At 42.0% G+C, this 12,216-nt stretch overlaps 1 protein-coding gene across 1 annotated transcript in view; it reads left to right on the top strand.

The window, feature by feature from the left end:
- Window positions 1-8,817: 8,817 nt before the first annotated feature.
- gse1 (Gse1 coiled-coil protein) overlaps window positions 8,818-12,216 on the top strand; it is a 211,340-nt gene continuing 207,941 nt past the window's right edge. The window contains exon 1 of the mRNA XM_038306718.1: window positions 8,818-11,694. Within this exon, the coding sequence (XP_038162646.1) occupies window positions 9,214-11,694 (2,481 nt within the window). The 5' untranslated portion in view covers window positions 8,818-9,213. The remainder of the gene's footprint in view (window positions 11,695-12,216) is intronic.

Raw genomic sequence — 12,216 nt, 5'->3', positions numbered from 1 at the left:
ATATACGAAATATTTCAAAAGTAAAGGGAACACCCATGCAAAAAAAAAGAATAAATAAAATTCTGATTCTTTAAAAGATGAGCATTGAAACCTGCAGTGACAACATAGCTTTGGTGAGAACGGTAACAGCAACAGCTCCTTGACCTACACACCATAGGAATCCTCGAGAGCCATAAGAGCATAATCTGTGCCCTACTGTACACATGCATTTGCATGTTTTGTTGAATCAGAGATTCCTTATACCAGTTGCGCATGTGTCAGGCACCTCATGAGTCAGACAGCACCTCTGCTTACTGGAGCAAATTGAAAAGGACACAAGGGGGCTTTCCTGCCTGGTTTATACATATATGCCACTCATGCAAGATCCAGACAAATGCAATTAATTGGGTTGTAATGGAAAACCTAAATTGAAGGTTTTCCCTTTTGACAGCTAAAGCTGGTACACCAATAAGTTTGGAAGGGGTTGATAGTAAGCACTCCCCATCTGGCCAGAGAACAAGTGATGTCCCACTGATCAAAATAAGAGCACAAACAGAGATGCATGGAGGATAGGAGGAGGTAACAGAATGGAAATGGAGCGGTGATAATTTTTGGAAGATTAAGGCTCCAGACATGCCTCAGGATCACTTCATATTGGGGAAAGTGGATGGCAATAACTTTTTTCATAAGAGCTCCCTGAAGATGACATTATATCAGCAATTCCCTGGCAGTATGAAAGAGGGAAAGGAGGGAGAGGAGAGACAGAGGAGGGGCGAAAGGGAGGGAGAGAGAGAGCAAGAGAGAGAGGGAGGGAGGTGTGCTTCTTCCGATAGCGGCAGGCAGCCAACAACAACAGTCGACTCCAGTAGGTCGGCACAGGAAGGGGGAGGAGGGGGTTAGAGAGTGGATTTGTGAATGTGTGTGTGTGTTTTGAGGGGGGTGGGATGTGCTGTTAAAGTCCTTATGTGTCCACCCTGCTCTCTTCAAGCGTTCCCGTTTGTTGTCGGCAAGCCAGAGGGCCTTCGGCTGGACCCTGTCCCGGGGGAGTCATTCCACAGCATTCCTTTCCCATTATTCCAGGCGTCTCTTTACGAGCAGCACCATCCCCGGATTCGGCTGGCCTTTCCTCTCGCCCCTGATGTCCTGTGTTTTCATGCTTGTCATTATTTCTTGGTTATTAGCTGCTGCTGCCCAGCAGAATGACGGGGATGTGCACAAGAGGAGGAAAGGGGAGGGAGAGAGTGTTTCTGTTCCACTGTAGCATACTACATGTATGTTTGCCCGCTTATCGTTAATCTAAACATACAAAGCATCAAGGTTTTACAAAGCCAAGAGAAGCTTTTTAAATGAGTTTCACTAAAACTGCAATGAACAGGTGTCCAACACTCATGCTTCACTTTCTTGTCTCTTTTCTAGTTCTTACACACTCCTGCCCACTGCCCAAGTGTTCTCTATGTCCTTCTTCCATCTTCAGTCTTCCTCAGCTGGGTCTTGGTGACCTGGCAAGGAAGGAATGTCATCACTTTAAAAAAGTCTTAACAGGGAGGGGCAGGGAGCCTCAGGCCTGGGAGGGACCTCCTGACATACGGGCTGACTGACAAGTACAGGTGAAAGTGGTTCAGGTCGTCCTTGTGTCACTGAGGACACACACGCATCAACAGGCTCCAGCCGGGCTATGCCTTCTGTGGGAAAGAGGGGAAAGATCAGCCACAGCTGTGACAGGGTTCACTGCACGGGAAAGTAGACGTTTCCTGACCCAGAAGTCATGTGGTGATATCACATGACTATTTTTGACCTGCTTTGAAATACAAGCCTTTTCTGGTTTGAATTTACATGAAATGTACTTCCACATGGTCAAAAGAAACAAAATTACTGATTCAAGGCCCCAAAAACATACATTAAATATACAAAAAAGAGAACTTCTGAAATCTTGCTTTGAACTGGATATCACAACTTAGTTAGCTTAATCTTCATTAGCTTCTGTCAGAATTAGATAACCTAGGCTGAACTAACAAACTGTCTGAGCTATGGCCTATCCACACTGAGGTTTTTTTTTCTTGTAGAGGAAACACATTCCTTAGCTGCACCTCTGACCTTGGAGAGAGTGAAAAGATTCTGCAGAAATAAAGGAATAAATAAATAAGGAGGGAGTCCAGGCTTCCCTCCAGACGTTACATGATCCCCCCCCCCTCTCTCTCCCTCCCTCTCTCTCTCTCTCTCTCTCTCTCGTGTGAGCACGACATGCTTCATTTGCAAATAAAATAACTTAACAAAACCTCTTTTCTGGCATTGGAGTTTGACATGCCTCAATCTAATTGTAAACCTTAAGGTTTCTGTAATCCTCCTCACCTTTCAAGGGATCAAGCTCCTGTTTCTTTAGTTGATTTACCTCCTGTGCTGCTTCTCTTGCATGGCATCTACACCCTGACTTCCTCCTTGGCAGGATGCAAAGCTGTTGCTGGCAGCTAAACAGTGCTGTTATTTTTGGCTTTAAAATTATATTTTGCTTTCAAACTCCATCCGCCTTAGTCTTGTAACCCATGACAGTTTAGGTGAGTTATTTGTGTGATTAATAATAATAATAAAAAAAAAAAAAAAAAAAGCCTTCCTGTATAGATAAACAGAGCATCTCTGAAGATCAAATGCTGTAAGAAACAAATGTGAGTTGGTTTCAGGGTGTTTGTCAGGTAAAAAATTTCCCCCTTTTCCCAGAAACTGAGGAATCTCATAGTCTTGTTGCTTATATACGGTATGATGCAAAATACAAATGCAATATGTTTGTTTTCACTTTTAAATCTAATAAGAAGACATTTATTGTTCGGTGGACTTTATTTAGGTTGCAGTTTTCCATTTCTGCCTCAGCTTTGAAAAGGCTAGGAGGCTATAAACTGATGAATCATCCCTGATCCAAAACAAATGTACCTTATTTGACATTTCTTAAACTGAAAAATATTCCCCCTTTTCCCACAGCAGTGTGTTAATCCCCTTCAGATGCGAACATTGTTAGTTCCTGTTTTAAAGATAGTTTACTTTAAAAGTATAAGTATATAGTAGTGGAAAAGTTTTTTTTCTTGATGTAAATTCCTCAGCTGTACAGTATATGTCTTGATTCCATTGTTTGTCGGCAAGCACAAGCAGCAGAACTATTAATAACATCAATAATCCTGTTTCTCATTTAGTCCAGGGTTGATCCGTGCACTAGATGGTTAATTATTAAAAAAAGGGGGAAATAAAGCAGTTATTCCAGAAGATATGTCTCACAAAATATGATTAGCCCTCAAAACATACATTCTAGTCTAAACAAATAGTTTGGACTATGACTTGTCCAGTCTAACATGTTATTTATCCAACAGAAGTAGTGTGTTTTGTAAAGTCAGGTGTTGTCAGAAACTGATGGCCAAATTCTCTTTTTTTTTTTTTTAGGATTTCCTGATAGACCAGATAATTATTTGCTTTATTGATTATAACAACTGCTGCATACATGAAGCTGAAAAGCAGCCCAAGACCATAACACTGCCGCCACCAAATTTGACTGTAGGTATGGTGGGTTGTTTCCTTTCTTAAATACTGTGTAAGTTTATGTCTGACATAATCGCTTGCCTTTTTTAAAATAAAACTTTTTACTTCCACAGAATAGTTTAAATAGCTTAGGTAATCAACATTTGTTTTATTCATTTTTTAAACTTTTTTAAGGTGCACATTGTGTGACCACTTCTGTTATAAACTTTGCTGTTGTGAACACCACAGTGTCCCCATTGTGGGACAATAAAGAGATTTTATTCTATTCTATTTTGAGTCAAATGCGAGATCATACTTTATGCATTTCCGTAAAAGTTTAAGAAACAATCCACTGGACCTTTTTTCCAAGGTTTGAAGACGTTTCGCTTCCCCTCCAGGAAGTTTTCTCAACTCAAAATGTCTTCTTTCTTTATGCTGATTTCTCTTGGGAAGGTTCGCTGCTCTTATACGTTTTCTCAGTTTTTATAGTTAATAGATCTCCCTGTTGTTAGTTGGTGTCCCGTTCTTAAAGGTATTTAGGTCAAGAATGGTGCTCAGGTTGTCAAACCTTCAGAAAGTGGGTTTGCAGAGCTCTTATTTTAAATGAATCCATATTTTTGAAAGCTTAATTAGAAGGCTATTAGACATATTTGGTTTCCTTTAAGAGCTTGAACCTCTCATCCAAAATTCTTCTCTCCTTTTGAACATGGTTGGAAGTAACAGGCTCAGTCATTTTAATTAGAATAATGACTTTTAAAGGGCCATTAAAGTCACTAATGTGGTAATTAGGAAGCATCAGTGTTGCTTGCAACAATGTCAATTAGCTAATAAAATCAAACTTAATTATTTAAGAGTGCCGGAAAAAAAAATAATGTACCGGTACCATTCATCAGACTGTGGGGTGGGAAGATAATAGAGAGAAATAAAGGGAAGTTAAGGGGAAGAATTACTATGGTACTTATTGTCTTTAACAAAGTATTGTTCTATACTGTATGATCTGTCTAGGCAGTATTTAAGTTAGGAAAGGTAATTATCTTAATTTTGATACATGGTGGACATTAAAATTAGGCTCATTTTACAGAAGGGCCATCCTCAGATAGTTAATTCACTTGAGTGGAGGCTCATAGGAAAAACTAAGATAGTGTCCTGTGCTTGCACTGAATGACAACTGTGCTGCAGTTTGAAGACAAATCTAGCTAAATGTGAGCAGTCTTTGTAGGGTCTTTGTCTTCAGTTTTATATTAAGAACAATCCTTTGACTGCAATAATGCTTGACAGATTAAAGGCCAATCTATGCTTCTGACACATAGCCTCTGCAACCCTCAAATCCGTCTCTGTGACGGTTCTGCAACCTAAAAAAAATCCTGACTACGCGTCGGACGGTCGCAAACCCGCGCAGACCTCAGGCGGAAGTGTGCAGACAAAACGCAGCTGTGATTTGTCATTGGTATGCCTTTCCTGCTGTCTGTGTGGTTGTCCTTCTCGATTCGGTGCCAGGGCGCACCATTTTTAAAAACTACAATGCACAACCTACGCGTCCTCTTTTGTCTTTTTGCCAACTCCATTAACAGAACCTGTTCCTCTTCAATGCCTAGCAACTCTAGATCAATCTCCATGACGGTGATATCTTGCAGATGCTCCATTGTTGTTTTGGAAGATAAACACTCGTGACCATTCACCGAAGTTCTTGCGAGTTCTCGAATAGGCTCCCCCTTGCACTTTGGCGGGAAACTGCTGTGCGTCCCTAGAAATTCCAGACTGACGGTGCAGAAGCATACCAACAAAACTGGTTCGCGACCAGAACCAAACGACATTTGATGTGTGCGGTTGCAAAAGTATAATCTGCCCTTTATCAGTTCTGAGTACAAAACACCTTTAGGAAGATTGTGACAGTCTCTCTGTGAATGTCTGTAGCAAAGCATCATTACAAGCATGTTGGTTTATGCAACCACCACCATGCTTTAAGATCGGATGGCATGTTTGGGGGTAAGTTTCATGGCACAAGACCAAGCAAAAAACAAAAGAAAATGCAAAGCAAGGTTTATTTTTCACCTGAAAACCAATAACAGAAATGTCAAAAGATAATCAGGTTATTAATACAAATGTCTGAGATTTACATGAGCTTTGTTCCTTCTTTGGTCTTTCTTGCACTTTAACTCTTCTTTTCCTCTGTTTTGACCCTTTTAGGCTGTTTTGCTGTATATGCAGTGACAGCGAGTGGAGGTATCACAACCTTCCCTTCGTTGGCCGCCAGGCTTCTGTTTACAAGAAGTGCCCTGCACCTATTTGGAGAAAACTGTCATCGTTGGAAAACTCTTAGTGGTTAATTGGAAATGTGCAATCAATGCGGTATTTATTTTAGCAAAATTATCTCCTCTGCCACATAATATACCATGTAAAACGCATTTTTTCTTAGAGGGGTTAAAATAAAACCAGGCACAGCGCCTTTAAGCAAGGCTTTATACCTGTTGGATGTTAAGGGTGTAGTGGAGGGTGTTCTTTTTCCGGGTGGATCATCAAAATAATTGGTCCGCCTACTTGTCAATCATTCTGGTGATATGTTTACGTAAGGCCTTCCTACTGTATGTGCTCGCCCTCATTTTCAGTTAAAGGTGGTGAGTTTGACATAGTGGAAAAATTGCAAATCTTCAAAAAGTTTTCGGTGAAACTTTCTCCAGCAGAGAGAGAAACATTCGTCAGAGACACTGTTTGCCACTATCTTTCTACATGTTTTTTGTACTCAGAACTGTTAAATTTTGTCAAGCATTATTGGAGTCAAAGGATTGTTCTTAATTTGACACTGAAGATCTAGCCAAGACCCTACAAAAAAAGGAAAATCTTAATAAGCGTTCCCTTTTGGGAGCGGGTACAAGGTTGTGCATGTGCATTTTTTTTTAATTGGAGAGGGCGGGGCTTTTCAAAAATTTGCCAAAATCCTCCATTATACCTTTAGGCTGGTGTAGAGTAACTTTCTATTGCACAGCTGCATCTTTAACTATTCTATAAGTGTTATTATAGTCAATAATTGGCTAATGAAGTGGTACTGCTGTAGGAAGATGCTGCTTTAATTAGAACAATTTGAGGAAACATCTTTATAATCCTAGAATTGGAAAGAAAAAAAAAACATTGGGTAAGGGGTAACGGACAGCGAGGCTCAAAATTACTCCTGTAAGGGACTTTGGGAGTCTAAGCTGAACACAACACTCTCTGAGTAGATGTGGTCTGAATTAAGCACAATAAAACACTGTGCTGTGTGGCACAGCTGATACTAACTGCAGTCTAGGTGATCATGTGTCTTTGTGACACCACATGTACAAGATTTGGTCTCCGTTAATTTATTTACAAAATGTTGTGTTCTTTAGAAATATGTAATCGACATTAGTTTTTTCACAGTCTGCTTAATCCACACTGGTCTCACTGGTTTCATACTTCAGTGGTTTGATTAATCGTGGCTTTATTTTTCAAGACTTTATTGTATTTGTTAAAAAGGTTAAAAGAGGGCTTAGAAAATTAAATCTTAAGAGGTACTAATAGATTTTATGTCTGTGTGTTTTCCTCTTGTTTTATGCAGCACATAAGCTCTCAGTTTCTCCCAGTTTATACAGTGAATAATAATCCACAATTAGTCTTTATTTAACCTCTATTTTTCTTGATTGGTTTTATAAGCGTTTTTACATTTTTTTTTTTATTGCAAAATGAATTCTGCTATTTTCAAAATTCAAAAGCTCTACGTTGCCTTTTCTTGATTTTCCTCAGACAGGTGCAGGTTCCCAGACGTCTCTGTGTTATGGTGTAGAGACCTGTCGTGTAACTGTGAAATAATGCTTCCCATGTGGCAATAAAAAATTAGCACATACTACACATTGAAGTTATGAGTACAACCAGGCCATGTGGCAGTGCATACACAGAATATAGTGCACTGGTAGTATAATGTGAAATCAGATCTACTTGTGATTATCTATCTTAGCAGTTGCGAATGTGATGGGAGAATACAGTTTTTTGTCTAATTTTGTATCTTTCGTCTTGGTTGTGTTTTCAGTCATAGCTACCAGTTTTTGTTTCAATTTCTGTCATGATATTCTTTATTTGTACAAGATTTAATTAAACTACCTTCAAAAAAGAAGCAAAAAGAACACAAGTGTGCTCTGAGAAAAGTTTTTTTTTATATTTCTGTCTGTGTAATACAAATTTCTAGCATCATTCCTATTTTTTCCTAGAAGTTCAGCTTTGGAGTAATTGGCTTTTGTTTATTTGTATATGTGGATTTATTTTGAATGCCACTGAGATCTGATGTTGATTACATGTAAATAAATGTAAATAAAAATTTAGCATATCAGCTGTAAGTAATTTGGAAGAAAAAAAAACCCCAAAGGAAAACATGAGCATCATCAGCATGTCTGAAATGTTTTTGGAATATCTGAGCCATAAACTGTGAATCTTTTACTTGAATATCTTTTCAAAAATATTAATAATGTTTGTATTTGTTTGCTTTGTATTCAATCTTTGTATGATTGTTTTTTCCCCCCCAAGAACTCTTCTCCACTCTGTAATCTCAACGAGTCAGGAGACTCATTTAGGGGGATAACATATAGGGAAACTCCCATGTGATCCAATAACACACAGTATTGAGGTCTGACAATGCATGTTAGTATTGCAAAAATAGAGTGAAGGTTCATTATTATGGTTTTGCAAACAGAGAAAGAGTTAAAGAAAAGTTTCAACTTCATGTTTTCTACTTTTTGAGATATTACTCAGAATTTTCAGCAGGCATAGTGGTGCATAAATACTAGGTTGTTGTGATTAAAAAGAAAAAAAAAAAAAACATTTTCAGTTAATGCTATGGCATGGAGAATGCACAATTTTCTATAGGGTGGATAGGTTCCAAAGATGGTGATGGTCTACACTGAACTATATACTATCTAATGAAAGTGGAGTTAATTATATTAATTTAGATAGATGTGTAAGCAACGTTGTGCTTAACAAATGTCGCACCATATCAGGAAACTAGGGATTTTTTTTTCAAAAAGCTATATGGGTGTAAAAATTTGAGAATTAATATAGGTAGATAATAAATAATAATGATGGTAATAAATATATAAATAACAATAAAGGAGAAACATATTTAACGCACTTTAAACATTTTAAATGCGAAGCAACTTTACAGCTCATTTTGCTTTCTTATAAATTTAATTATTCTAGATATGATTGTCATTGTTTTTTTTATATTTTTATTATTCTGTAAATGAGCTCTCTTGACAGCTTCTAACCGGAAAATGAAAAATCCTCAGTATTACTGGGGGGCTGGCAGAGGGTGGAGGTTGTCTTTGGGGTGTCTGAGCGGGTCCCATGAATCGGGGATGGCGCTGTGTTCAGTGTTAGTGAGTTTGGAGCCAAAGTTTCGCAGCGCAGGCAAGAAAGTTTTGCTGGATACGAGCAGAGATCTTAACTTCTGTCATGTGGACCTCCAGGACAAACATGTGGACCACAGACCCAAGATAACAAGGAGTTGCGTGGCTGTTTTGAAGGATATTTTCCTTGTTGTTGAGATGGAAAGAACGCTTAACGGGACTGCTGGCTTCGCTGCGCACCGCTTGTTCCAATGGACTGCCGTGGCTCTTATCACTTTGTAAGTTGGACAGAAACTCATTGCACGCCCGCAGACACGTTTGCAACACGAGTATGACTTAACTTGTTAACGCTTTGCTATGTAGCCTAGCCTCGGGTGTTTAAAAAACAATGAACTCTCCCAGTAACCAGGAGCTGGCACTCTTATCTCGAAAACACCGGCTCATGGCTGCAGCGATGCCCGCTGAGGACGGCGCGTTGCCCCGCAGCGCCTCCAGGGCTGATCGGAACGGATTCGGGGGTCTTGTTCACTGTTTTATCTGCGGGAGCGGCGTCACGCCCGGGAAAGAACTACGGCTGCAAGTGACATATCAGAAAGAGAGGTTGCCCTTTTTCCCGTTTCTCCAAAATCAGGAGCCAGCTCCGGGTGCGTGCGAGCTGAGCGCGGATGGCTGCGCGCTGGTGTGCGCGGTGTGCCACTGCTTCCTGGCTGAGCAGTGGAACTCCTTCGAGCGGAGCAGGACGCCCATCGAGAAGCGCATGTACTGGCTGAAACGACCCTACCAGTGCGACTCCAGGCGGGTCCCTCAGGAGTGGAACATCTCCTACGACCTGGAAAGGAGAATCAGCCATAACTACGACGGGGGCGCAGAGTCTGATTTCTCATCTTTTTCTGAAAACGAGAACATTTCAGATCAAGAGATGGATCTGGTTGACAGGGTGGGCAGGGAAAAATGTCTGAGAGCGCCTGCTAAAGCCCTGAAAGACAGTAGCAGGAAAAACAATGTGATCAGTATCAAAAACAGCCCGGATTCACAGCATTCAGTGCGCTGTGCGGCGGGCGTTTATGACGCGCATGAATCATCTAAAGCTGATGGTGTGCAGGCGGCACGGCGCGGGGCTAAAATGATGAATAATGTCTGTCAGTCAGCAGAGTCCCAGGAGAGGCTCCCTCCGCGGTGTTATGGCAATCCTCTAACTGACACACCTGTGCAGGACAACGGCGTGATTATGCGCAACAGGCGCTCGCTGAAGGAGGAGAATATGAAACATGTGGAGCAGCGTCAGACCCAGCGTGTCACCGACAGCAGCTGCGCTCCATTCAGACATCCAACTCTGCTGCTACGAGGGAGAGCCGAAAACAACTCCCACCCTGCGCTGTCTCCTGTCCTCTCTAAATGCACCGTAGGGAGGGAGAACAGCTCCGAAAACTCAGAGGGAGACGAGATAAACATTACAAGTGATGATGAGCGGGACATCTGTGGTCCAAAGGCTGGACCAGCAGCTCTGCAAAGAGCTGTCACTGATCTGTCTTCAAAGAGGAGCTCCCATCATGCTGCAAACTCCTGCCCAGAGGAGCCAGTGTGTTATATATGTGGTGCCGGGCTCAGACAAGGTGCCAGTTTCAAAATTAGTGTTCAAAAACAGGAGTCAGCCCGAGGAGAGCCGTTCTTTCCCTTCCTTTGGCTTCACTCAGCTCCCCTGGGTGCCGTGCCCATCAGCACCTCAGGTACAACTATTGTTTGTGGCAGCTGCCACACCTCCCTCATGCAGCAGTGGGAAAGCTTTCAGCTGGCTGATGTGCCTGTTCTCCAACGCCTATACGTAGTCCCCCTGAATCAAAAGTCCAGCACCCTTCATCCATCCCAACATAAAGCACTAGACAGAAAAACTCCAGGTTCCCTTGAGGTCACACTTGAACCTAGGTCGTCTCATGAAGCCTGCTTCCTTTGTGGCCAGGAGGGTAGAGGAGATTTGAGAGTAGTATATGCACAAACTGGTGTAGGAAAATCCCGAGCCGTGATGTACTTTCCCTTTATCAACTTATTGCCTTGCCCACCTAATGCTCAAGTGATGAGGAACGGTTGTGTCCACTGCTGCGCACAATGTCACTCTATTCTGCTGGATATCTGGAACGCATATCGACTAAGCCTCAGCGAAGACCTCATCACATCTGTTAGCTCATTTCTTGTTCGGTACCATTCCTCCTTGTCTTCTGATTTGCCCGGACCAGCCCCCTCTCAGGTTGAGGGGGGCTCTCACCATGGCAGCTCCTTGTCAGCGTGTTACCTGTGTGGAGCGGAACTGAGTGCAGGTGCAGAATACCAGCTGCATGTCAACCCACCCAGCCGTTTTGGGGAGAGGGAGCCTTTCTTCCCTTTTCTAACAGTTTACCCACCTGCACCAGGTGCTAAACCAGTGGATGCCACAGGCCTTGTGTCGGCCTGTAAACTTTGCTTCCATGACCTGCACTCTCAGTGGGCACAACATGAGAGCAAGGCCTTGGAGTCCTCCAGCCCAGCTGCTTCTTTGTTACCTGGCACTAACCCTCAGTCAACGAGCTCCCAGTGGGCCCGTCAGTACAGCTGTGAGGCCTTTGTGTGCTTCTTCTGCAGGCAGGAGCAGCGCAGGCAAGGCAGGCTGTGCGCCGTCAATGTGGCCAGGCTACCTGTGTTTTTGTATGCACCTCGCAGCCCTCGCACACTCCTGGTGGATGATGGAAGGAGGCTGGTGATAGGCTCGTGCGTAGATTGCAAAGCAGTGGTGCAAGTGGGACAGAGTATGCAACAGGATGTAGCCATGCCAGCACGTGGAGCCTCAGCTGGAGAAAGAACGGATAATGAATTAGGTTCCCCAAAGCCTAGAAACAAGGTAAGAAAAAAGGAAAATTGTTCTCTGGGTTGTTTTCTCCATTATCTGCAATAATTATGGATAAAAGCATCAGGGTAATCTTAAAACTAACCACTGGTCTGTCGAACATTTTATTATGCTTCAGACGAGAGAATAAATCTGATATATGCTTCTATGGCTGACTGAAAATAAAACAAAAGGAATGGGAAATACTTTTAATCAGAGTTCACTTCTATAAACAAAAGTGGAAAACTCTGGTGACCCTGAGGCCAACACCAGTGCAGTGTTTGTGTGCATGTGTTTATTTGAACAAGCATGACTGAGTAGGTGTCACCTGGTGCTGAAGAGTTTGTTTGAGTTTCAGTACACTGAGATGCATTTTCAAAGAATTCGGGTTTAACCTAGCTTTTATTATATTTATTTTAACTGCATCATTGACAGACTTCTCCCCAAGGAGAAGGGATGAGAGAATAGCCCTGGATTTGCACCGTGTCCGCATTGTGTGTATCAAAGGAAGTTGTGGTGCAATTTGGCAGCAATTCA

This window comes from Cyprinodon tularosa, unplaced genomic scaffold (assembly GCF_016077235.1).
Source record: "Cyprinodon tularosa strain WSP-4 unplaced genomic scaffold, ASM1607723v1 ctg59, whole genome shotgun sequence".
NCBI classification, from domain to species: domain Eukaryota; kingdom Metazoa; phylum Chordata; class Actinopteri; order Cyprinodontiformes; family Cyprinodontidae; genus Cyprinodon; species Cyprinodon tularosa.
Note: the sequence above shows the minus strand (reverse complement) of the source record. Positions and strands in the feature narration are given on the sequence as shown.